This window comes from Equus quagga, chromosome 1 (genome assembly GCF_021613505.1).
Source record: "Equus quagga isolate Etosha38 chromosome 1, UCLA_HA_Equagga_1.0, whole genome shotgun sequence".
Lineage (NCBI taxonomy): Eukaryota > Metazoa > Chordata > Mammalia > Perissodactyla > Equidae > Equus > Equus quagga.
In genome coordinates this window covers 154034760-154062015 of record NC_060267.1, presented here as the reverse complement: position 1 = coordinate 154062015, position 27256 = coordinate 154034760, and the positions used below count along the sequence as shown (strand labels likewise).

Below are 27256 nucleotides of genomic sequence, written 5' to 3'. Positions count from 1 at the left end.
ACCTTCAGAATGAGTAACACTGTAAACATAGAAGAAAAATTTGCACCAAGTTGAAGGAAGGCGTTTTTTTTCTTTTTTCTCCTCAACAATAAGTCCATAGAATTTGTTGACCTCTGATATTCCAATGAAATCTGATGGCCACATGGCATGAAGATTTTGCTTGTATTTTGGCCATCTTTTGAAACCTTGCTTGGTGTACTCACACGTGGTCAGAGGATATTTATAGTTTGCTCAATGATCTTGGAACGCTTAATTTAGAAGCAACAGGTACATCTAATGACTCACCAGTCTTGTTGATCATACTTTCTAATTCTAATTTAGAATCCAGTGCTTTCTCTTTCTTTCTGTGGCCACTGACTTCTTCTAAATCGTATTTCTTTCTTCTGTCACTGCTCTGGTGTCTAGTTGGTTTCCTTGCCCTCTAATCTTATTCACCATAGAACTGTCATAGAAATCTCCCACCTCTTCTTATTTTCAACTTAAATACCATCATCATTCCCCAATAGTACACGTGGACTAACATCTGAACTCCTTACCATGACACAGAACTCCTTTGTGATCTGGATGCAGCCAACATTTGCATCAACCTCTCATTTCTCTTTTATACACTTGAGGTCCCCACGATATGCCACATCACTCTCATCCTCCATGCCTCTGTAGCCATTGTTCTCTCCACCGTGAACAGCACACTCTCTCCCTTTTATTCTTTCTTGTTGATGTTTCCTCATCCTTCCAGATTCAGCCCAGCTGTCACCTCCTCCCAGACCCCTCAGACTGAGTTCAATGCCCCATGGGTTCCCATAGCACCTTGTGATGATTGTCAGTCTCCTGATGTCCTAGAGGGCTGGAGCTGTGTCTTGCATTTCTGTATTTCTGGTATCTCTCTTAGTGCCTGGCACAGGTCCTCAAGAACAGTTTGTGAAATGAATGGATGAATGAACGAGGTAGATATTATGCTTTATTTTCTCTCTTAGAAAAGAAGTGAATGAGTCGGGCTCATTATACACTCCTGAGAGGTTTGAACTGTGGTTGAGCAAAAGTGCTGCCCTGTAAGAAGACCATGGTTGGCCCTGTTTTGGGTTGTTAATTAAAATTTAGACTCTGACTTCCCATACTACACAAAAAGCACAATGCCACGGAGTTCCACCATTCAAGCACAGTGAGAGAAGACAAGTCCCCTGGAGCTTGTCCAACCTACACAGGTAGGTTACCTAACTTAATTCAAAGTTACTAGGCATCCTGGAGTTTGGGAAGGCAGATGAGGCAGAAGCATTCTTTATCAATGTGTCTGATATACCCAAACTAGAATCCCCTCTATGAGATGAAAAAGTTTCAAGGGATCTTTCAAGAGTGGATCCATTAGCATTTTAAATTTGCAAATAAAATGGAGTCTAATAATACTTAATGTATATTTATGAATGTGATAAGTAAAAGCTTAAGGTAGTTTTATTATTTAATCCTCACAATAACCCAAAGGTGAGGAACTAATTATTATTATACCCATTTTACAGATGGGCAAATTCAGGCTCAGAGAAATTTAATAATTTAGGTAACTTTACAAAGTCACACATTTACTGGTGGTGGAGTTAGGATTTGAAATTATATTGTCAGACCTCAGGACTGACAATATAATTAATTATCTTAATTAATCATCTCTCTGAAGCTTAGCCACCTGGGAAGGCATCATGTGCACATTTTCAGTTCTTTTTATTGATACTGTGTCAACAAGAGCATGTGAAGTTTTAACTATATAAACAAGCTGGCAAGATACGAAGCATCAAATATTTAAAACTAAGAATCTGGAATATAAGTAAATATGTAAGGAAAATATAATTCTCCTAGCTGTGCAAGGCAGGGGTTATTATTCACAATGTAATGATGAAAAAACTGAGATCAGAGAGAGAGATGGGCTGAGTTGTCCAAGGTCATATAGAGTGGCTGAGGTGGGATTTGAAGGACTATCTTACTCTAAAATCCTCACTGGGCCTCAATTGTTGGGTGCTGGTAAGGTTCTTACTTTAACTTGTCATGGAAACATAGAGCAGCCATAAGCTTAATGCCAGAAACCCTGCTTATCACTCACCATATGACTAGAAGACAAAGTTGAGTCAGTGATTTTTGCGACTCAAAGTCAACTTCTCTCGTATTAAAATGAGTTAAAAACCACAATGAACGATCGCTACACACTCATTAAGGCTGCTACCATCAAAAAGACAGAGAATACCGATTGTTGGCAAGAATGTGGAGAAATTAGAACCCTTGTGTGCTGTTAGTGAGGCTATAAAATGGTGCAGCCACTATGGAAAACAATCTCGTGGTTCTTCAGAAAATTAAAAATAGAATTACCATGTGATCCAGCAATGCTAGTTGTGGATATATACTCAAAAGAACAAGTAAGGGACTCAAAGAGGTATTTGTCTACCCATGTGTCTAGCAGCATTATTCACAATTGCTAAAAGTTCATCAGCAGATGAGTGGATAAGCAAAATGGGTATATACATACAATGGAATATTTATTCTTAAAAAGGAAGGAAATTCAACACATGCTACAATATGGATGATCTTTGAGGACATTATGTTAAGTAAAATAAACCAGTCTCAAAGGAAAAATCGAGTATGATTCCACCTACATGAAGTACCTAGAGTAGTCAAATTCATAGAAAAAAGTAGAATGGTGGTTGTGGGGATGGGGGAATGAGGAGTTGTTATTTAATGGGTATAGAGTTTCAGTTTTGCAAATGAGAAGTGGTCTGGAGATGGGCAGTGGTGATGGTTGCACAACAGTGTGAATTTTCTTAATGTCACTAAACTACACATTTAAATATGATTAAGATGATAAATTTTATGTTATGTGTATTGTACCACAATTAAAAATAATTTTTAAAAGTGACCTAGCTAGGTGTATCAGTCAGGGTGCAGTCAGAAAACCAGACACTCTAATCTTTCAAATGGAAGGAATTGGGATAGAAGTGGTCATATATGGGATGGCAGCTAGAGGATGTTGAGACCACCAGAGGTTAGCGAGAGCAAGAGATGGCCACACCCTTAGGGCTGGAAGTCCATAGGGAGGAGGGCGTGTTACCTAATCCCAGAATCTGGGGTTATATGGAGGCAATGAGAATCACAGGAGGTGCTGCTGCCCAGCCAGACAGCTGGGTGTTTCTGGCAGGAGGAGATGTAGCTGCTGCTAGCTGCAGCTAAGGCAGAGAGAGAGGGAAGAGACACCCCAGCTTCTCGCCTTCTTGCCCCTTCCTGTTTTCCACCAGAGCCTCCCATGGACCTAAACTAAGCAGAGACACATTAGCAAGGGAGCCCAGAAATGCAGTTTCCTGTGACACAGAGAGGAGGGGACAGAACAAACAATGAGAAATGAGTGTGAGAGCAAGCAAGCGAGACACCAGCACATGGGCTGTACAAGATTTCTTTCCCCATCATTTAAAAAGCTCTCTCAAATTCCTGTAAAGAATTTAAAGTCTTTCTACACTGACTTTGAAACATTACAATGCTCAGTGATACTGGTTAATCTCAATTAAATTAATTTACCTTGTATAGGTTGGACACGTTCAAAAAGAGTCTATGGGGAAATATGTTTGAACAGAGGTTTAGCTTTGGGTATCATTCAGTGCTTCAGAGACTCTTGGCAGACCAACTGAAAGTCATCCTGAGCTAAATGGCATTCTATTTCATTTTGTTTTGATTTCTGTTGGTAATCTGTGAGCTCAGGTGGAATAAAACTACTATTCCTTTAAACTTGGATCGGAGTTCGCTTTCTTCTTCTTTCACTCATCCAAATCTAGGTTAGTATTTCTTTTCTTGGCAAGCTCAGCACCCTGAATTTTCTTGGAATATGATACTTATAGTAATTGTAACTTTTTGTTGATTTGTCTATTCTTTCTGCATAAGCCTGTAAATTACTTGAGAGCAAAGACAGTATAGTCATGTGCCACATAATGACATTTCGGTCAACGATGGACCTCACATACGACAGTAGTCCTATAAGATTAGTACTATATAGCCTAGGTGTGTAGAAGGCTATACTTTTTAGGTCTTTAAGTACACTCTATGATGTTTGCACAACGATGAAATCACCTAATGACACATTTCTCAGAATGTATCCCTGTCGTTAAGCAACGCACGACTATATATATATTTTTTATACATATTTGTGTGTTTGTGTGTGCTATTGTATTTCTATCACTAGTAACTAAAAGTAACCAATGCAGGGCCAATTACATACTAGGTATTCAATAAATCCTTTTGAGAGAATGAATAAAACTTTGATGGAGTAGAGTTAATAGGTCTAAGCAACTGACTGTGGGGAGATGGGAACAACAGGAGTCAAAGGTACATGTGAGCTATTGAGCATTGGCGATGAGGAAGAATGGTGACAATAATGTAAATGAGAAAGAATAAGATACGGCTTGGTTTTAACAAAGACCTTTGTGAATTCGGTTTTTGAAAAATTCTATAATCAGTCAGAACTGTGGAACTGGCTTCTGAAGAGAAGTCATGGCTTGGAGATAAAGATTTGGAAGTCATCTTTATAGATGAGCTTTATAGAGGACTCATGATGTGGCAGTTTGTTTTTCCCACAGATGGCTGCAACAATGTTTTCTCCTGTCCTCCGTGCTGTCCTACTACCTTGCTACTTCCCCCTCAAGAAGTGGAGTCTATGTCACCTCCCCTTGAACCTGGGTGGGCCTTTCTGTTTGCCTCAACCGAGTATAGCAGAAATGACGCTATGTGAGTAAGTCCCAAAAATACCTTGTACTGTTGCCTGCTTCTCTTAGGTTCTTTCCTCTTAGAAGCCAGCCACCATGGTTTGAAGAAGCCCAAGCAGCCTTTAGTGAGGCCCATGTAGAAAGGAACTGAGGCTTCTGAACCCCCAACCAATAGCCAGTACCAACTTGCAGCCCTGTGAGTGGGCTGTCTTCAACACAGAGCCTTCAGCCCCAGTTGAGCTTCCCCAGCTAATGCCACATGGAGCAGAGGCATGTCATATCCACCAAGCTTTGCTTGCATCTCAGATGTGTGAGCAACATAAATGGCTATTATTGTTTTAGGGCATTACATTCTTGGGTGGTTTCTTACACAGCAGTAGATAATTGATATACACAGATGGATGAAAAGATCATGAAATTTGGGTCAGACAGGCCTGGGTTCAAATCTCTGATTCTGCTACTACCAGGGTTGTGGATTTAGGCATGTTATCCAGACTATCAGAACCTCAGTTTCCTTGTGCATAAAGTGGAGCAAGTAATGGCTACTGCAGAGAGCTGTTATGATAATTAAAAGAGATGCCATATGCAAATGCTTAATGCTGTGCTTAATCTCTCTGGTGATTGATATGAACGCTATTTTCCCAGTGAGGAAGTTGAAGTTTTGTGAGCTCTCTGAAGAAAGAGTACACGTGGAATAGAATCCCTTGGAGATGGATAGGAAAAGAAGAGTGAAAAAGAAAGTTAGTGAGGGAATGGTCACAAGATGAAGAGGGAATCAAGACTGAGTAGCTTCTTGAGAAGGTTGGAGTGAAACATGGTCCAGAAGGCTAAGCTAAGATCAAGATGCCACATGTCATTGATTTCAGCAGTGGGGAGGTAACTAGTGACATAATACAACAGTCAGCAGAGCAGAGGGCTGGAAACCTGCATGCTGGGGGCAGAGTGAGACAAAGCAAACCAGTTGGTATTTACTTATGCCTTAATTTCTAAGCATGTATGATATTCTTAAAGGATGTGAGGATACTATTATATTAAGAAGGTGTATACCACCCACTGAACTTTCAATTTCCCCAGTATAGTGGTCTCTCTCCTTTCTCTAGAAATACATCGAGGTGAATCTTGCAACTCATCACCCACACGCTACTGGTTTTTCCTGTGAACTCATTTATTATGTTTATGCTGTCTCTGATTGTTTCCTGTTTCATATTTACATTTAAATTCCTGGTTTTCCAAAATGTCTTGCCTAATTATTACTGTAGTTATACATGTTGCTTACACTCTGTTCCAAAATGAAAAGCAAAGTGTACAGATAAAGGACATAATGACCAGGAGTCCAATGACCATATCTAGAAATAGGAGAAGAGATTTGCTATGTAATAGATGAATTGAGAGCATACCATTACAAACTCCAGAGAGTTTCCCACTCTCTCTTGATTATTGGATGCATTCAGTGTGCACTTAACTGGTCAGAAAATATCTACTATTGTTATCTCAGAGTCTTTGAGCTGAAAGGAATTATAGGTTCCTCAATTCATAAAAAAAGGAAACGGAGACTCAGACAAGGTACTTGTGCAAAGTTACAGTTGTTTACTTCCTATTTACCTTCCCGGTTCAGTGAAATTGATCCAAATATATGATGATAGTAAGTCCAGGGTGAAAACTTAGTTTCCAAATAGCCTAGTCTTATTTTACTTTTCTGAAGACTAAATTTTCCAAGATGAGATGCAAAGTCATTTCTAAGCCTTCACTTAAAAGGTTTTAATATTCATTCTCAAACATTTATTTAATTCCCACCATGTACAAGGCACTACATTAGTGGGTCTTCTAAAATATACTATATGAGGGAATAAAAGATAATTTCTGGTTTAAAAAGCTGAATTACAAAAATGTAATATTTATTAGGCACTTGTAAGATAAAAGGCACTTTGCAAGAGCACCACCTCTGCAAGCTTTACACCTCCGTAAAATTTCTGGTTTGCTCAGTTGATACGAGAATGATGCTAATGAGAGCCAGGTCAGGAGTTTAATTCTTGACAGCTTTGTACAAGGAATGTTAATTCTGACCAACCACATGTAAGACCCACTAAGTTAGTTCTACAACTGAGGGGAGTGTGGCTGGTAGAGCTGATGGTGCCTGGTGACCACATAGGACCAATGAGTGGATACAAAAGGCAGGAAATGGAGTAGTCCAGGGTGGGCTCCCAGAATTCTCCTCCACCACAGGAGGCACCAAGCAGTGAGGGGGATTGGGACATGGGACATGGGATTAGGACTGATATTGAAGCAGAATTCATTGAAAGGAATTAACACTTCTTTCCCACTTGTGAAGTTTCTCTCCAGGTGTAGGGAATTCAAGTAGCATAACTCTCTCTGCACTAGGAGAAGTGTCTTAGCTGCCTGGTGAATTTGGGAAAAATGAACTGAGTTTACTAGCCTCTTACCTACTGGGAACTAGCTGCCTGCAGGGCACCTGCAGGCCAACCTTGCAACAGCCCCACATGGGTGTGACAGAGTAGATTCATCTGCCTGATCCAGGCATTCAGAAACACGGAGACCATTTGCCTACAGATACAAGCTACTCCTCCAACCTAGACTTCATCAGGAATGAGGGTGATTTTTTTGGCACCAATCAAGTCCAGACCAGCTCAGCAAAGCCGGCATTCTGTACAAGATTCAGGAAGCCAAACAGGCCCTCTCACTAGGAAGAAATGCTCCAATATTGCCTGAGCATAATGTGACTGCTCTTGAAACTGCCGTGACCTGGAGCATTTTCAGGTGAACCAGAATTAAAGTTCACAATGCCTGGGAATCCCATGTCCATAAACCACACTTAGAACTTTAGCCAAGAAACATGCATGTTTGAACAAGTGAAGGGTGGGGAATCCTCCAAAGATTGCCTCGCACAACGATTAGGGCTGTGGCTTGATTAATAAACTGTGTTGTTGGGCATGGGATATCTGCAGCACTGGTAAACACAGACTTGGGTTTGGCCTTTTTAGTCCATCACTCAGGAGAGTAAAGATTTTCTTCTTTTTCATTGTCACTCTGCCCCCTCCCTTCTAAGGTGGATTGATGTGGATTATGAAGAAACTTGCCCTCAGTTTCTGAACAAACGGAAAGCCTGGGTGAGGGGGATCTTAAGATGCCTGCATGAGAGTCAGCACCAGATTTGCATGGCCTCTGAGCTCTCGGCCAACCTCCTGAAATCGTATTGTCTGAAGTCCCTGGGAGTTTCTTTCCTGAGGACAACGGCAGCCTATTTATTGGTTTCAGTTGCTATGAAGTGACCATCCTCAGAAGTGAGGCTGTTGCCCTTAGCTACACATTTCTTTGTGGGCATAATCTTGTATCACACGGTACCAAATCAGCAGCCAGGCAAGGCTCAGACCCTGACGAAATATTTTCCTGGTGCTAGCCTCCTTTTGTAAGAAAGGTGGTAGCTAACTGAGCTTAGAAATGACACACGTCCTTTTCAGTCAAAGGAAAGGGTGGACTTTATTTTAACATTGTCCTCTTCCCTCTCAAGTAGAGATTTATTTTTATCCTGAGATAAAATAACATCCCCTGAATAATCTCTTTCCTGATCATAGGCACCTCACAGGGTTGTTGGGAGTGTTACAGGAGATAATGTCCGGAGCGCACCTAGTAGCTGGTAGGCAGTGCTGCTGTAATTGTGGTGGTGGTGGTGGTTCTCATCCTGGAAAAGGGAAGACTCAGGGGGCTGGTGCCTGTCTTCAAATCATAAGCATTTTTCTTTCCTTCCATTTTGTCCCCTCCCCTCCCATTTCATTGATTCCACAGATTAGATATTTACATCAGGGAAATTGTTGAGTACATTTCTATTTTGAATTTCATTTGCTATCTTCTGGCACCTTAACTCCTTGATCCTTCCTTTGTTTGGTATCTCATCCGTCTTTCATTTTGAGAGGAATCTTCAAGTTTTGATATTTGTTTCCAACATAGATACACTCTTAATTTATGCAAATTTCCATTATGCACCAATAAGACGCTGGGGGAGGGGGTCTTTATGTGCCTTCTCCCCTGAATCCATTTGCAGTCTTTTGTCTTTTTTTCTTAAGGCAGTTTCAAACACATTCCATGTGTGCTGACGTTTGAAAAGGCTGTAAAATTAAAGCTACGTAATTATGAATACTATGAAAAAGGTTTTGACAACTTTTGGTGGCATTTAATTCAAGTTAAACTCCTCTCATTCAAAATAATAAGCATAATGTTACTTATTATGTAAATGAGGCAGCAAGGCAGATGTTTTTCATCCTGGTGCATTCACTGGGGATTAATACATACAAAAGCTGAGCAGGAGGGGCCTGTGTTCAACCTGGGAATTTGAATAAGGGTTCAGCAACAGGAAGGATGATTACTCTGGGACTGCTCTGTCCAATACGGGAGCCAATAGCCACAGGAGCCTATTTAAATTTAAATCAATTAAAATGAAATAAAATTAAAATTAAAAGTTTCTCCGTCACATTAGCCATAATTCATGTACTCAATAGCCACATGAGGCTGGCGGCGACATATTGAAGAGCACGGATATAGACCATTTCTATCCCGCAGAAAAGTTCTATTGGACAGTGCTGCCAATCACAGAAGTATTAAAACAGAGCTAGGGATGTTGATAAATTCCTCTTGTCAATTGGAACTTTATCTGTAAGTGTTCTACAAGCTTCTCACTATGAGCGTAGATCTGTAAAGAGCCAAAAGATGAAGGAGTTGCGATCAGGTTGCTGCTGCGCTTCTCAAACTTTAAATGTGCAGACATATCACCTGGATCTTAAAGTTAGATACTGACTCAGTAGGTCGAGGGTGGAGCCTCGGAGTCAGCATTCATATCTGGCTCCCAAGTGATGCTGCTGCTGCTGCTGGTCAGGGGACCACACTTAGAGAACCACTGATTTACAGCACTGATTCCCAATCTTGGCTTCCCATCGTAATCACCAGGGGAGGTTTAAAAACTATTGATGCCTACATCTCACCCCCAGAAATTTAGATTTAATTTGTCTGGGGTGTAGTCCAGACATTGAAGATTTAAAAAGCTCCCCAAGGGATTAAAATTTGATAGCAGTTGATGGCGATAAAGCAAGTCTATTAGGTCTGAGGACCAGAAGCACTGGCTTCACCTGGAAATTTGTTAGAAATTCAGATTCTCTGGCCCAAACCTCATCCTGCTGCATTTCAACAACATTCCCCAGGTGATTTCATGTACATTACAGGTGAGAACCACTGTCCCAGATAGTGTTTTAAATAAATAATTCATCGATATATGTATAAGTGCTTTAAAGAAATTTTTTAAAGTCACAAGTTCTGTTAGTTCCTAAAAATAGTGGGGCATATAATTTAGTCCATACTTATGCCAAATTATTGAAGCTTTATTAGACTGTCATTGCACAGACACAAGCTTGCAGTTTCTGCTTGCATTTTAACAGAAGGTATCAATAATCTCAGCACAGAAAGAAACTATGGACTTTCAAGTCTCAAGAAGAAGGTCGAGAATAACCAAGTTTTTTGGGGACTAGTTTCACATGTTTGCATAATATTTATTATTCAAGATAAAGTGCTATTCCCTTTTCAGGTTCATGCCTTTTGATTTTAGAAAATTGTATACTTTCAATTCATAACCAGAGATACACAACATAGATACATTCTTAATTTATGTTGCTTTTCATTATGCAACACTAAGATCCTGGGGGGAGGGTGGTAGGGGACTGTAATGTCTTGACAAAAAAAAAAGTTTCCAAGATGGTGTTTTCCCAATAAGTCTTTCTGAGTAGTATTTTAGGGGAACAGTGGCCAAGATAATTATAATGTAGAAAGGCCAACTATTCAAGGTGTTAGAGCACTGCTTCTCAAACTTGAATGTTGTAGGAATCACTTGCAGATCCTGTTAGAATCTGACGCAGTAAGTCTAGGCTGGGGCCTGAGGCTCTCTATTTCTAACAATACAGTTGGTTGTGATGCTACTGGTCCAAGTGACAACATTTTGAGTAGCAAGGGGTTAGATGATTCTTCCAGGACATCTTTTTGTAAACTCTCATCTCAATGAGTCAAAAATCAAAGGGTCTGGTATAAACAATAAGAAGGATAATTTTGTTGAAAGTGCTGATTTGCTAATTTGATCATCTAAAAGAGACATCAAAAGGTCAAAATTATTCATAGATCCATCATTAATGGAAAGCTAATTGAGAAATGGAGTCGTTTAAGGCAAAAGCAAAATAGTAACACAAATACCTCAGATGACTACTAGGGCAAATTTTTCAAAATGTTGCAAGCTGTCTGCATGTTTGAAGTAGCAATTTACATGCATAATTAGGTGCAATCAACAGTTTTGAAATGTAATATATTTTCTGAGCCCATATTTACTTATGACAGATGCAAAAAAAAAAGAAAAAAAGAAAAGAAAAAAACATTCTCTGTCCCCAAAAAATAGAAGGGCAGAGAAAGGAAAAATATTTGCATTTAACAATGGGAATCTTTACAAGCACATGCCTAAATTTAGAACAAATTTAGTTGAAGTATTTTATCTTTATTTTGATTTAATCTTCATTTAAGCCTTGAAAGAACTTCATAAACATATTTTGTAAGTAACAAGCATGGAAGAATAATAACTTACCAGTCAGCTATTCCAGCTCCAGTCGGAACTGACATGTAATTTTTATTTCTACACTGTAGAAGGAAAATCTGTCAAATTCAAAACTTTATGGCACAAAACACCATTGACTTTCTTCCTGCCTTCAGAAGGGGCTTCATTCTTTGAAGATACCAAATATCTTTTAGAATTATTTATATAAAAAGGGTAATTAAACTGGCAATTTCTGCTTCCTAAATCAAGGTGCTCAGATGGGTGCTCATGGTGAATTTCTATCATCTTACTATTTTCAGTAAAACAGGTCATGATTGTTGAGTGCTCATTACACACTAAGGCACTCTGCTAAGCACTTTACACAGATAATCTAATTTACCATTATAAAAATACCGTAAGAATTGATTTATTACAATGTACTGGGGAGGAAATGGAGAGCAAGTAACTTCTTTAGAGGCGCACCGCTCTATATTTTCTTGGCTGGTACATTACTACATAAGGGTCATAATGTCATTTAAAAAGTATCATGAATCTCAGACTAAAACAAGTTGACTTTATTTTTAACAAGTTCCCAATTTAGAAAATGAGCTTGAAATTTAGTTTTTAGAAACGTTGAAGAAAAAGAGAATGAGTAATTCGGTCCCCAAACTTTCTTTTCTCCAAATGTATGTTCACACTGTGTTATCCAGATTGGCTGTCTACACTGATTAAATTAAAGTAGCAATTAATTTGTCACACTTACAGGCTGAGTCAGAGATTAAAAGATTGCATTGAAGGATAGGACCTAATGATGTATTCTTGTGTAACTGCATCCATTGGGACAGTGTGTCTTGATATGTAAAGTTGTCTTTAAGTTAATGCAAAGCAGTCACGAGATGAACAATGCAATTTTCTAGTTTCATTAGGCAAGCGTTATCTGTGATACATTATATGGTAGGGGAAAAAGCCACCCTCTGCTAAGAAATGCATGAATAGTTCATTTATCTGCTGATCCATTTGGGGGCATTATGGAACTCAAAGCCCAGAACAATGGGCTCTATTTAATATTAAACAGGTTCTTAATAACCCGCTATTTCTCTCCGCAGCTGCTGGAAGGTCCCTCCTGGACGTGCAGAGTTGCAGTACCAGTTCCCGTGAAGTTGTAAGCTACTCCCCAGGACCAAGTGGTGTTAAATTTAGAAGTCATCCTAATCACCTGACTGTCGGTAAGCCCCGATTTAAGAATTTCCAAGTCTACCCTTGTCATCTCTATCTATCTATATTTATAGGCGCACCTCACCGCCTGCCCTGGGGTCACTACCGGAACCTCCTGGAGACCTGCCCTGCTAAGGACTTGCTTCCAGCACCGGAGAGATCGTCACTCGGGAGCGGCGGCGCCCAGCTGGCGCCCACCCCGGGGCACATTGCAGTAAATGCCTGGCAGCGACTTCTCGCTTCTCCCTCCACCTACCCCATCGACCCTCTACTGCCGACCTTTGCGCCAAACTCGGGAGCGCTGCGAGACTTGCGTCCTCGCCATCCACGCGGGGCCCCACCCCTTCCCGGTTCTAGCCCGCGATCGGGCCAGAGGCGAGGGTAGGTCGGTTTCCAGCCCTGAATTTGCCGCTGGCTTCTCCTCTGTACTCGATCCAGTTCTCTAGTGTTGGGCTGTGTGGCGCGGAGCCGGCGGCGGAGCCCACCGAGGAGCGGGATCTCTGGGATAGACACACACGCACGCACTGGAGGGGCTGACCCCGGAGACGCGCTCGGCCGCGGGAGGGAAGGAGGGGGCCCAGGGCCAGCGTGGAGGTGGGGGTCGCCTGGGGTTGGGGGTGGGCGCACTAACCACCAGCCCTCCGCATGCTCCCTTCCTTCCACTCCTCTCCGCCACCACCTTGACCGGGTCGGAAAACCCGCCTTTCCTCGGCTCCTCTGCGTCGGGGAGAGGGCAAAGGTGAGGGGTCGGCGCTTGGTCAGCGGGCGGGGAAGGTAGATTTCACTTACACCTGACATTCCCTATTCCTGTCAGTTTCGCTCGGCAGATCCCGGCGATCTGGTTTGTTCCTCCAGTAACTTTGTTCAGAAGGTTGGAAGGGAGGGGAAACGCCAAGAAGCCCCAGGAGAGGCTGGAAAGCAACGAGAATAGGGAGGCCCGGCTGGAGAGCAAGTCCCCGAGCGGCCCCGGGGATGGGCGCGCGGCTGGGAGGCGTCGCCGCCGCTGCTGCCGCCGGGATGCGCTCTGCTTAGCGGGACTGCCGGGGGCGCCTGAAGGCCACCGCTCCAAGGACACGCGGCCACCCGCTCCTCGCGCTCCCCGGCCCAGACGCCGCCAGTGCCGGAGCCAAGCAGGCGAGCGGAGCTGCGGGGAGCGCGGGCGAAGGGTGGCAGGAGGGAGGGCGCGCGGGAGGCGGCCCCTCCTCGGCGAGCCATGCGTGCCACGGGCAGCTGAGGAGCCGCCGGGCGCCGCTGCCAAGTCTCCGCTCCGCTTTTGTCTTGCCCTCCAGTGAATGGGAAGATGGAGATGGATGTTGAGGGAGTTTCTCCGCGCCCGGAGCCCATCCCCCGCTCCCAGGGGGCTGGCGGAGCCTGCCAGGCGCCGCCACAGCCGCCCCAGCCCCAGCCCCAGCCGCAGCAGCAGCAGCAGCAGCAGCAGCAGCAGCAGCAGCTGGCTCAGGATGAACTACCCGGCGAGAGTGCAGGCGCTGAGGACAGCGACGATCCCGAGGCGCGACCCAACAGCGAGAAGGGAGAGAGCAAGGTAGGTCCACAGTGTTGGCGCTGTGACACCTTCTGAACAAAACCAAGGAGCTCTAGTAGTGGCTGTCACTTTAACCCCTCCGCTCCCCTCCACCCCCTTCCCTCAGTTGTGTGGTGGTGGGGGTTGCAGATGAGGGGAAGGCGTGGGATTTCAGGGAATCCATGGGCGCTAGTGACTTTATGAACTGGAAGGCGTGTGCAGAAGTCTGTCCTGGTTTCCGTATTCAGCGGTGTGTGCAGAGAAAAGTCTTCTGATACATGCGATGCGATGTCCAGGGTAGAGCACAGCACCTCAGGAGAGCAGTGTGAGACCTTTGCTTACCAGCACAGTATAACCAAGGCTTGTTGGGATGATCTAGGTCAAGGGGAAACATATGTCTTCAGAAGCTGCCAAGGGGCTTCTGAGACTCCTTGGAAGGAGGTGACATCAACCTAAAGACGACAACAATGGGAGCAAAGTTTGGCTCATTTGCAGAATGGAGAGCACTGCTTAACCCAGCTCTAGGCTGGAGGTCCTTCTCCTCACCTGGCATCCTGCTCCCCAGGAGGGCAGGGACCGAGTGTCTGGCGGCAGATGAGCCCTGTAAAGCTTGTGCAGCCCTGCTGTGTCATTGTAGACAAGGGGATAGCTACTACTTAGAGTGGAGACAGGAGTTCTTCAGGTAATTGGGTTCCAGTAAGAAATGGCTCAGATGCCCTTCTCTGGTGCTGATGTTTCTTTTGTTGAGAAAATTGTGAAGTAGAAGAACTGGCATAGAAAATAATGCCTCGATAATATTATAAGAGTGTATTTATTACAGCTTTGTCTCTGAGCACAGTGTTCTTTCTTTATACACTGTTGGAGTTCAGGTCTGTGGAAGCTGGTGTCCTTTAGTTGTATCTGTATCAAGTGTACACATGTATTTGTTAATACATTTTGAAACTGGCTACCAATGTTAGGGAAAAGTTGGTTCAACAAATCAGAATATTGGAGCCAAAGAAGGATCAGTCGATATACTTTCTCACTTTTGCTCACTTAGAGAAGCGTACAGGAGAACAGCCACTTCTCCTGGCTAGAAAAGAACTGCATGTCATGAAGTACTCCTCCTAGGAAATCGCCTTGGTTTCTGTTGGACCTTTCCCAAGGTGCTGGTGTTAGATGAAACAAATGTTCGAAACATATTGAGATCACATTGAGTGTTGCTGTTCTGTATTTGGAGACAGGTTCACTTAACAAGTTGGTATTTGCAAATGTTCAAAATTATTTTGCATTTTGAAACTGAGCTAAGGATTGGGAATGTTGTTTATCTACCAAAATCAGTATTGTAATTTAAATGGAAGTCTACCCAGGAACTGGAATTCGAACACACTCTAGACTGGACCGGGGTGCCTTACAAATGCATTCAAGATTTACATCGTCAAAACTCTAATGAATTTTAATATTCTAATATCCTCAGCTTTCCAGTTGCTCATGATCTCATGAATATTTAATTCTGTCATGACTGCATATTTACTACTTTAAATGACTCCTCTCAGTTTTATGAAATAACCATAACTGAGCATCATATTACCTAATTGAACTTTAAGTCTCTTTTGCAAAATAGGTGTGGGGAATAATTAAAATATACAGCCAGTGCTGCCATTTCCATATTGTTGATTCCTGTGCCCTGGGCAGGAGAAATTCCTGCCATCAGCAGAAATCTGTGCTTATTTGTTTCCCTTTGATGCACCGTGCAGACTGTCTAACGTTCTCCCGCTTGTGAGGAATACGGAAGGCAGTGCACTACAAATATTACAGCAGGTGAAGAGAGGACTGAAAGTGGGTTGATTACATTTTGTTAATGAGCACGTTCAGGTAATTGAGTATTCCACTGATGTGATTTGCTTTATGTTTGTCTGCAATTTCTTGAGGTGGAAACAAAATACTACTTTTTTTCCCTCCAGGTGTTTGCCTTAAAAAATCATGTTGCGTCCTTCTCTTAACCCAGAAATCAGCTGTGTTAACCCTTTGCTTTTCTCTGGTACTCTCCTACTGATTCCTCTAAGAGTTGAGGACGGTTGCTGTGTTTCAAACTTTAATTACTCTTTTTATCTTTGTTGGATACTATGGCAAGTTATAAATTGATTTTTCTTAGCAAATCCTGGTTTCATTAGTGGGAAGGCCTTTGGATGTCTGACCAAATTATTCTACTAAAATATAAGTGGAAGACAAACTGGGATAAAGTAGGATGTGGTTTTCCCAAGCTGTGTGGGGCACAGTGGGGAGATTATCACCGTAGGGTTTAAACACAGTAATGTACAAAAGTGATGTATTGGACTATTATGTTTTTGTCTCACTCGTGAGAGTAATAAAATACGAATTTTGAATACTGTATTATTTATCTTAAACCTTTCCCGAAGCAAGGGTAATGTAAATAGGATGTCAAGGGATCTTACCACCCCCCATCGCCCCATATAAAGTGTCAGGGGAGTAAGGGCATTTTTTTTTAAGATTCTGATTTGGGGCCATGATTTATTTTCTCATGAATTTACCCCAGTTGTCTTATTGGAAAAGAAATCAGAGCTTAGTGCCAGATCAGCTTGTCTCCTACACTGCAGGTTCACGGTCATACGTCCACAGAAAGTCCCTGAAATAGGAAGAAAGGTTAGTAAACTGGATCAGTCAAGGGATTTTTTACACCAGAGTTTCATGACATGACTGGCACTTTCTGTTCCTAGAATAACAATGCCTGATTCCTCTCTGGCAACTGCTCTTCAGAGAGATGTTAACACAGCTACATGTTATATATAATTTGACTCCATGCATTGGAGAAGACCCTAAATCGACCATCTCTTCCTCCTCTGGGCTTTGAGGCAGATTTGTGTTCGACCCTTATGAAAAGCAGTCTCCTCTCCTTGCAATGACATCCCAAGACAATGCGGTTAACCCCGCTGGGGGACCTAGTGAGGTATTTCCTCACTCGTTTTCTCAAGAACTTTTCCCTCATATCTGAAAAGAGATTCTCTAAGCTGGACAAAACTCTTTTCTTCTAATCTTACAGAGGAAGATTAAGAGTCACTGTCCTCGAGTCAGAGACCTTCAAATCCTTGAAAGTGTTCTCCACCCTGGATTTAATCATCTTCAAAACTTTCTTGCAGCATTTCTGGAGGCTTTAAATATTCCATCCTTTTAGTGTTTTTAAAACCCTTCTGAAATGCTTTGCTTATGCCGAATAACTCTTCGATAGATATTTCTGAAACTTTGTTTAGAAAAGTGTAAAAAGTTCCTTGTGTTGAGGACCAGCATCCCAGGATCTTACTCCATCTATGTTGTCATTACTTGTGCAAATGTGTGAATTCTTCCCCTGATCCCACGTGAGTGATATAAGTGATTCTTTCTTGTCTGTTTGGCTTCATCTCATTCATATATTCTCTATTTTTCCTCCCCCATCTCTCTCTGTCACACACACACACACATACACACCATTTGCCGTGATGTTTTGTATAGAACTGTGTATTTATGGCCCAGATGTGAAGTATCGTGACCAAACTCTCTTTTTTGTTCAGCTCTCATTAAAGCCTTGGTTTGCAAGATATGCGATTCTTGTGGTTTTGGACTAGAGAGACTCTGTGCTGTTGCTACCAATGATACTTCACTGGTGAACATGACTCACCTCGAGATTCTCACCTCAACTTCACGTCATCGGTAATGTAGTTCTAGACCATCAGTCTTACGGAGGACGCTGTAGGGAATCTCTTACGCAGCATGTCCAGTACATTTCTTTCTTTCTTTTTTGTTTTTTTGAGGAAGATTAGCCCTGAGCTAACATTTGCCACCAATCCTCCTTTTTGCTGAGGAAGACTGACCCTGAGATAACATCCATGCCCATCTTCCTCTCTTTTATATGTGGGACGCCTGCCACAGCCTGGCTTAATAAGCAGTGCGTTGGTCCATGCTGGGGATCCGAACCTGCGAACCCTGGGATGCCAAAGCGGAGCATGCGAACTTAACCACTGTGCCACTGGCCGGCCCCTGTCCAGTACGTTTTTTAAAGCCTTTTATTTTAAAGTAATTTTAGATTTATAAAAGAGTTGTAAAGATAAGGCAGAGGGTTCCCATATACCCTTTACCCAGCTTCCCCTAACGTTAACATCCTGCTTAATCGTGGTATGTATATCACAGTGAAGAAATTAACATTGGTTAGCAATACTATTAGCTAAACTTGTCCAGTCAATTTTTGTTAAGTGAATGTGTAACAAATCGATGTTTTCCATTCTATCCTTTTAGGATTTAAGACTTTCTTTATACCTGAAAGGCTCTATGAGAGGGTATTTAAGAGCCAAATTTAACTTCGGGTTCACTATCCACCCTTTGTTTTTGATGGGTAGGAGCAATTTGCAAAGTACACTGAGTCCTGTTAACTTATGGAGAGTGATAGGCTTATTTTTTATTTTATCCTGAAAAACATTCCTGCTCCAGGTACAATAGGGTTTGTCAGTACACAGAGGACAGCAAAGTCTCAAGTGGCAAGTAGAGGAGAAAAGGCAATTGATAAAATCAAGACAGTTCACTTTGATGCCTAACCTCTTGGGGGTTTGTTCCTGGCATGAAAAATAATGGAAACCCTGTCGTTTTTGCAGTGTGTTAGCCAGGTGAACTCTGATTTCCAGCACAGAAACTTGCTTATGTTAGGCAAGATGTCACTGTGATTAAGAGTGTTGACTTTCTGATTAAGAGTAAAATCAGAAAGACCCACATTTAATCTTGGCTCTGTCTTTCACTAGCTGTTAACCTCAGGTAAGGTCCTAACCTTTCCAAACGTCAATCTTTTTCATCTGTAATATAGGAATATAGCACCTACCCCTGTGGTTATTGTATGGCTTGAATGAGGTAAAACATATAAAGTTCCTGGTTTAATGCTTCATAGGTACTGACTGCTCAGTAATTGTTAATAATAATAATTATGATTATTGTTATTACTGTTGCAGTCCAGAGTTCTGAAAAGGAGAATGACTTGGGGCTCCAAGTTCACCTAGAATTTTCAGTTTCCCAGATGGTTGTAGGGCTGGAAATGATATAGACACACTATTGTACTGTCAAACCAGGTTGGTACTCATTGACCCAATTTTGCCATGTGGGACTTGAGATGTTCCCAGGTCTTTTCTAGGTGGGCAGGAGGTTAGGAAAGAGTTATCCATTCCTCTGACTTGTCAATAGACTTCTCCTCTCGTCATCAGGAAAGGCAAAGAGGACCAGGATGGAAGGCCTTTACATCCCAGCCTAGCCCACAGGAGTACAGACAAGACATTAATAAAACAAATGGATTGTCCTGCTTTTACACATTACATTTATGCTTCTCAGGAGGAGTAGGTGGCAAATTTTAAGACTTAAAAAAATGGTTGAGCTGAAAGTTGTGTCCTTTAGGGCTCTGGTTGCAGGCAACGGAAACCGACTTTAATTTGAGCAAAGACAAGTTTTATTATAAGGTTTTAAGGTAATCACAGAATCAGAGGAAAAGTGATAAAACTGGTTTTTGGAAAATATTGAAGCCAGGAATCTCAGAAGATCTAAGTAGTAGAAAGTGATGAATGATCTCTCAAGGGCACTGACATAAGAAGAATAAATTCCAACCATTTTTTGTCTTTGTATCATTCTACTCGAGAACCAGAGTCCATAGAAAGGTTATCTAGTTGGCTTTGCTTAGATCAGGCATCTGTTTCTTGGTCAGGGAAGGGCGGGCATCCACAATGAAGGTTCTGGCAAATTGTATCCTTTGGAAGGGGTATAGTTCTTGGGGGAAAAAAAATCAAGTTGCTGTTACTAGACCAAGGGGAATGGACATTAGGGGGCAAAACAACGAGTATAACTTCTCTCCTGGGGGTGAGGGAGGAAGGAGAGAGAAGAAAACAAGAGAGAAAGAGAGGGAAAGAGAGAAGGAGAGAACCAGACAAATAGAGACAGATAAATGAACTTATCCAAGAACATGGAACATATGTTAGCATTAATTTTCTACCATTTGAAAAGAAAGATTATAGAGGAAAATTATGTGATCTTTTGCTTCTGTACAGGAAGAGCGGAGGGGAGGACTTGCCCCTTATTCTTATTTTGCCACATGAGACTCCTAGAATTAGGAAACTGGACTGGAATACATGGCCTACCTAGTCTGGTTCCTCAATTTCCCAATTTTTACAGGTGAGAAAATTGATGCCTCATGACAAGTGATTTGCCCAAAGACAGAGCTGGCACTTGAAGACCCTTTAGCCAGATGGCATGATTCATCTCAAAATCCCGTCTCCTCTTAGAGGACCTGAACCCTCTCTGAATTCTGACACAGTCACGTGAAGCATTTGCAGTCTGCTTCAGAAATTCAGAGTTCTTGGTTTTCCCATTTGTAAAATGAAATTAGTGATACATTTCACATCTGCTGAGCCTATAATCTGAGGAAGAATGGGATTGGGCTCTGATGTTTTAAAATATAGACCTTCAATGGAAGTCATGTCATTAGACTAAAATATGTTAACTTTTCTTGTCTGCCCCTAAATTAAAGCAAGTTTGTTTCCTGAAATCCCTAAAGGTTTTTCTTTGACCTTTGAATCTACATGTCAGGATATTTGTGTCCTCGTATTTGTACCTTACAACCTACAGAGGGAGTCCTGGAGAAGAAGGCACCATGGACAGTGAATTTCTTAGTTTTGGGTGACAAATGTGGGGGTTAAGCTGTTCATTCCTGAGCACAGTTTTCCAGCACCATGCCTGGTACATGGTGGACACTCAATAAACGGTGGTTACATTGAATTCTGCCTCAATGTCTTCAGTCAATACGTATTAAGCACTTCCTTACACACTGGGATTGCACAGTTAAAAAAGAGAAACCCACAGTTTCATGGAGGAGACACACTTATGCACAGATCATGTCGTTATAAAGACTTGAGGGCCATCAGAGAGATGAGAATCTTCAGTTTTGCAGAGGAGGGAGCGACTAGTCTACCTGCACAGAGGCCGCATGGAAAGGAGCATTTCACCAGGGTCTCAGAGGAGTAGGAAATGCAGAGAAAGGGCTTTCCAGATGTAGAGGATGTGTCAAAGTTTAGAACGGCTGAGAAGGATTCACAAGCTCATCATAGGATTGAGTGGAGGTAGCCGCTGGAGGTATATTTATCGTGGAGGCTGTGTGATGGTATGGCAGAAAGTTGGTACTTTATCTTATGAATAGTAGGTTGAGAGTGGAGGTTCGGGTCTGTTATGGCAGCCTAACACTGTCTAGGAGGGTTCCCCCATGTGGGAGTTTTATGGATCAGTACGTTTAAAAGAAAATGAGGGGGCAGAAATAGAATTAATTCCTATTTATTGTGTGACAAGAGAAGACATCATACCATTTCATGAATAAAGGACATTTAAGCACAAAAAAGAAGAAATAAATAAAGCATTTCAGAATAGCCTTTCTTGAGAAAGAATAGGCAGCAGCCTTCACCCAACACACACCCCTAAACCACACACCGCTGTCTCTCACGTGCATCCCATCGCATCTCATCATATCCCGTTGCTTTCTTGTCCTCACTTCTCTGTGGACGTCTGTGAACTTGTGCATTGGGATCTGGGAACTGCCATGGGCACCCGTGTGTCAAGCTTGAATTTGGGTCGAGGTGTTTTTACTGAGATTGTCTTCCTTTCTCATGGGTGCAGTGTTGACAGAGTTGCAATCACTGGTAAGAGGAATCCATGTTCTTAGACAAGGCTATTGTCTTCACCTGTAAAAAAAATTTTTTTTTTAAAGCATTTTTTTTTTTTTTTTTTTTAAAGATTTTATTATTTCCTTTTTCTCCCCAAAGCCCCCCGGTACACAGTTGTATATTCTTCGTTGTGGGTCCTTCTAGTTGTAGCATGTGGGACGCTGCCTCAGCGTGGTTTGATGAGCAGTGCCATGTCCGCGCCCATGATTCGAACCAACGAAACACTGGGCCGCCTGCTGCGGAGCGCGCGAACTTAACCACTCGGCCACGGGGCCAGCCCCTTTTTTAAAGCATTTTTGAGCTCAGTTGGAAACAACTGGGGGCAGCAGCAGGAGTAGCGACTCTGCTGGCATATTCCCTATAAGTAGGACCATTTAATGCATTTTTAAAGGTAAAGTATTGACCTGTCTAACAGGCATTAGAGGTAGCTGAGAGAAATGAGACTGTGGGACACATAGAGACACTAGCCAGTGAATGACTCCCTTTTTCTTGGTCTGCTTCCCTAGTAACCAAAGGCACAGATCACGTCCCAGTTCACAAAAATTAGTGGCTGGGTCTGTCCTGTCCATCCTTCCCCTGCTTCCACCTCCACCCCTTTCCCAGGATTGCATCCCCCTCCCCAGGTGAGACCCCGTGTATTTTGCAATCTGTTTTCTTTTAAAGTAAGATTTATTGGCATATAATTTACAGACGGTAAAATTTACCCTCTTTAAGTGTAGAGTTCAGTGAATTTTGACAAATGTATGAACCTGTGTGAGCGCCACCCCACACAGGGTGTAGAATGTTTCTATCAGCTCCCAAGAGTTCCTTTGTGTTCCTCTGCAAACAGTCCCCTCACTCCACCCCAGCCTTTTCCAAAATTTCATACAAATGAAGTCAAATAGTATATAGCTTTTTGCCTCCACCTTATTTTGCTTAACAAAATGTTTTTGATATTCACTCATTTTGATGTGTGTATTAGTAGTCCCTTTTTCTTACTGAGTAGGATTTCATTATATGGATGTACAACATAATGAATGAACAAGTTCATCCATTCATTTGTTGATGGACATTTGACAAAAAGCCAAAAATCTTTGGCATCTATGCATAAAGCTCCTGTAAACACTTTCATTTCTCTGGAGTGAATTCTTAGGAATGGGGCTGCTGGGTCATGTGGTAAATATGTTTAACTTTATAAGAAGTTGCCAATATATTTTCAAAAGCAGCTGTCCAAAATCTGATCCGTCATGCATTCCAACCATCAATTCATGAGAATTTCAGTTCCTCCATATCATTGCCAACACTTGGTATTGTCCGTACTTTTAATTCTAGCCATTTTAGTAGGTGTGTAATGATGTCTTCTTGTGGCTTTAATTTGTATTTCCTTAGTAACTAGTGATGTTGAACTTTTTTTTATGTGCCTATTTGCCATCTGTATGTTTCTTTGGTGAAAAGTCTGTCCAAATCTTTCACCTATTAAAAAAATTGTATTATTTGTATTCTTATTATTGATACAATATATTATTTTCACATAGGTTTAGGTTTCAGAAACTCTGGTGGAAGCTTGAGATTACAAAGCCAGGGACATTTTGAGTTTCCTTTCATGGGGGTTGTTGGTGAACTAACATTTATGGGGCATTTATCAGGTGCCAGTCATGAAGCAAGGTAGCGTCACATTGGATGAGCTCATTTTATACACCACGGTAATCTTGCCAAATAACTGTTATTAGCCCCGAGGTCACACAGCTTGTATATGGCAGAGGATGGATTTAAATTTAAGTCTGCCAGACTCTTGCTCGTTCCACTTCATCAGGTGTGGCTCAAGGCCTGTTCTCCATAACTTCCTGGTTACTTTCTCAGCGCAAAATGCTTGCACTGCCCTGGGTGTTTTGAAAGCAGCCCTCAGGTGAAATAACACTGCTGGCATTGACATGCAAATCAGGACATTGAGCTTAAGGCAAAAGAGTGCTCCCAGTTTTATTTCAGTCCTGAACAAAACCTATCCACTTCATAAGATAGAAAAGTGAGAATTCTCCCGAGGAGTGGAAGACTTAAGGTGTTCATTTACATTTCAGTACTGAATGATGTCCATCTCTCTCGGCTAAATTGTAGTGCTGCGGTTACCCAGAGGGCTAGGGTAGAGCTAACCCCTGGGAATCGGATCTCAGTTCAAACCCCAGTTTTGTTCCTACAAAGAGGACCTTGGGCAAACCATGTGAATGTTCAGGTTTGGGTTCTCTTATTAGTAAAGATGATAGATAAGGCCCCCTCACCACACCTCAGCATTATGGGGATTGACTTACCAGTAGGATGACCAACTCCTTCCGTCGCCGGAAACCCTAGGTCCCAGGTACAGCAGGACAGTTGACAGTTGGTCGCCCTGATTACAGGATACAAGTAAAGTATCTGGACCATTACACACTCTAGGATGTGAGAGCTGTCACTGTTGAAAGTGCTTTGGGGCATTCAATCCATGAGTCTGAAAATGACTCATCATATTTCAGAACTAATGAGGCCCTGTGAATGATTCCAGGTCTTCCAAATTGACTTAAAAAATAGTTCAAAGCAAGGCTCTGGGTTTGAATTAGATGAATAGCATTACTTTTCTGAATAACTGGCTGTAGAACTTTCCAAGGCAGTTCCCCAGGGCCTGCAACCATGAAGGAAGTGTGTTTTACAAAGCTAGCTGAGAAAATCTCCCTAGCTGGAGAAGGGAAGGCTCTTTGGGGGAGTGCCTTCGCTGGCAGGACAAAAATCACCTCAAGAAATAGTTTTAAAAAAGTTTCTTGGTTGGTAGGGTTGATGTCACTACGGGTTAGACTCAGTATTTCCCATAGGGCTCTCAACTGGGAAGAAATTGCTCTTGTAGGGAAGATAATGGGCCTAGGGTGTTGTGACTTTGAATCCTGGTTCTGTCCCTTCTAATTGAACTCTTGGACAAGTCACATTTTCTTTGAGCCTCAGGGTTGTCAACTGTGAAATGGGGATAATATTTTTACCTTTCTAAGAACTGTCTAGACTGGAAACAAATTCAGTAGTGTATGGGCAAAGCCTTTTGTAAACTCTTACACAAGTCTGAGTGTGTGTGTAAGTCTCTTTGGTTTGGTTGGATAAATGAGTTTTTCCCCCTGTGGTTTTCTGTGACCCTATTTAAGAAATTGAGCACAAAAGTATCTCATTAGAGTTAAAGGTTCTGGCAGTTGGGGTCCATAGGAGCATGTGGTAATTCCTGGAAAAGATGCCGTCAGATGATGTTGGGTGGGTTCAGGTGTCTGGGAGGTGCAAGGGGCTGGATTGGGCTGCAGTATTCCTCCAGGGACATCACCAACTGATCCTGACAGTTTGCTCTCTTGCCCCTCTGTTTGGATGACAGTAATATTGGACTTTTTTTTTAATTAAGTTTTTGGAGCTCTCCATGTCCTATCCAGAGCCTTTGCTCAAGCCATTTCCTTTTCCTATTCGGAATGCTCTCTCTCCCCGCTCCCCTCCCCTTCACTTCCTTCTCACCCTGTTAATCCCTATTCAGCCTTCAGAATTCAGCTCAACAGCTCAAAGAAGCTTTCCCTTGTTTGAACTATTCCCTTTCCTACCCTATAAGTCAGCTCGCTTTCCACTGGTCTCATACATTCTTGGTATCAAGAATGGTCTCAGATCATTCTTGATTGTGGTATTATATATTCTAGACTGTGTAATTAGTTGTGTAATGAAAGCCATGAGGATAGGGACCAGGTCTGTCTTTTTCACAGCTATTTCTCCAACCCTAGTATAGTACATTACATGTAGCAGGCCTTCAAATATAATTTTGATGACTAAGGTTGTATATGAATACTCACTTTGACAATCTTTTACCTAATGCCTACTTTCTGGCCCAGAATGGTCCATGTCCTTATGCAGCCCACATTCTAGTGGAACAGACAAATACTAAACAAGTAAACAACTAAATAAATATGACAGATAATAAATAAGCAACTAAATAAATAATCTGACACCAGTGGCCTTCTGGCTGTCTGGCTAAAGGCATATATTTAGAACACTTGCCTAACCGTATTTATATAAGAGCATCAATTCAGGGCAGTAAAGAAATACCCATCATCCAGTTCATTTTCTAGAGTTGCCATCTGTCTTATGGCCTCCTCTACTTCTCTCTACTTCCTCCACAGACTTTAGGTTATCCTCACCATATTGGCTTTCGGAAATCACAGAACATGTGCCACCAATTCCCCTTCCTGTGTTCATGCCAGAGATCTCCAGTTAATCACAGTACTTTTTTTTTCCTTTTTTTCTCCCCAAAGCCCCCTGGTACATAGTTGTATATTTTTAGTTGTGGGTCCTTCTAGTTGTGGCATGTGGGATGCCACCTCAGCATGGCTTGATGAGCCGTGCCATGTCCGCGCCCAGGATCCGAACCATCGAGACCCTGGGCCGAACTTAACCGCTTGGCCACAGGGCCGGCACCAGTACGTTTTCTTAATGAGTTCAGCCTTAGCCTTGGAAGCAGGCATTCATTAACAATCAGTTGGAGGTGGCCTGCAAGACGAAACTGTGTGCTATCCTTGCCATAGGCTTACAGCCTTCCTGGCAGTGTCTTCTCACTAGTCTGGACCAGACACTCAACCCTCCACACTCGCTCCCTCAGTTTCTAGACCTGCATTATCCAATATGGTAGTCAGTAGACACATGTGGCTATTTAAGTTTAAGTGAAATTAACATTGAGTAAAATTTAAAAGTCAGCTCTTCATTTGTACTAGGCATACTTCAAATGCTCAAAAGCCCTAAATCTAATGGCTACCAGGTTGGTCAGTGCAGATATAGAAGATTTTTATTATTGCAGGAAGTTCTAATGGACAACGATCTTATAGATTATGATTTCACCTCTCCTGGCCTGCCCCAGCCATTGTTGACTGAAATCCCTCTGAGATGCTCTGAAACCAATCCTTCGACAAGGATGGAGACTTTACAACTTCCTGGGGTTTGCTTTACATTCTTGGTGAATTACTTACAAATTGTTTTTGAACTACCTGTATTGTTGTGTATAGAGGCTGCTTAGAGCAAGATCTCATTCAAAAACTTTGGCTAGCGGTATTGCTATTTTTCCTTAGGTGTTCTACTGAATCTTGGCATTTGTCCTTGGCCATTATAGAAAACAGTGTCTGGTAAAGTGGTTCCGAGAGACAGCTTTTCTATTATCCAAGTTCAAAGCCTTTATTAGTGGGTAGTTGAACCACTGGCTGAAGCACCATTGACACCTCCTCTTTGCCATTTACTAATGATTGTCTTCACTCTGTGGGGATTACTATGATGGTACTTGTCAGAATACACAGACAGAGAAATCTTGCTGAGAGCCCAAATCTAATACCATCACAGAGCCCCCTACACTTGCAACAACAATGCAGGGAATAATTTTCAAATTATGTAATGGATAAAGAGTGCTAAGTTACAAAGTTACATCCTTAGGGTATTGTATTCTTCTTCTTGTATTCCACTCAATAAAATTCCAAGTACATTATGATTACTAATGCTTTTAGGTATGGATAAA

At 42.1% G+C, this 27256-nt stretch overlaps 1 protein-coding gene across 7 annotated transcripts in view; it reads left to right on the top strand.

Moving 5' to 3' along the window:
- Positions 1-1082: 1082 nt before the first annotated feature.
- The window catches only part of RBMS3 (RNA binding motif single stranded interacting protein 3), a 1258536-nt gene continuing 1232362 nt past the window's right edge, over positions 1083-27256 (top strand). For 5 of the 7 annotated variants that reach the window (XM_046665620.1, XM_046665611.1, XM_046665592.1 and 2 more), the window contains exons 1-4: positions 1143-1202; positions 12402-12891; positions 13325-13644; positions 13800-14053. In XM_046665620.1, coding sequence (XP_046521576.1) covers positions 13811-14053 — 243 coding nt within the window. In that variant the 5' untranslated portion in view covers positions 1143-1202; positions 12402-12891; positions 13325-13644; positions 13800-13810. Of the gene's footprint in view, positions 1203-12401; positions 12892-13152; positions 13250-13324; positions 13645-13799; positions 14054-27256 lie in introns of those variants that run through there. The other 2 variants (XM_046665635.1, XM_046665669.1) reach the window with 2 other exon arrangements.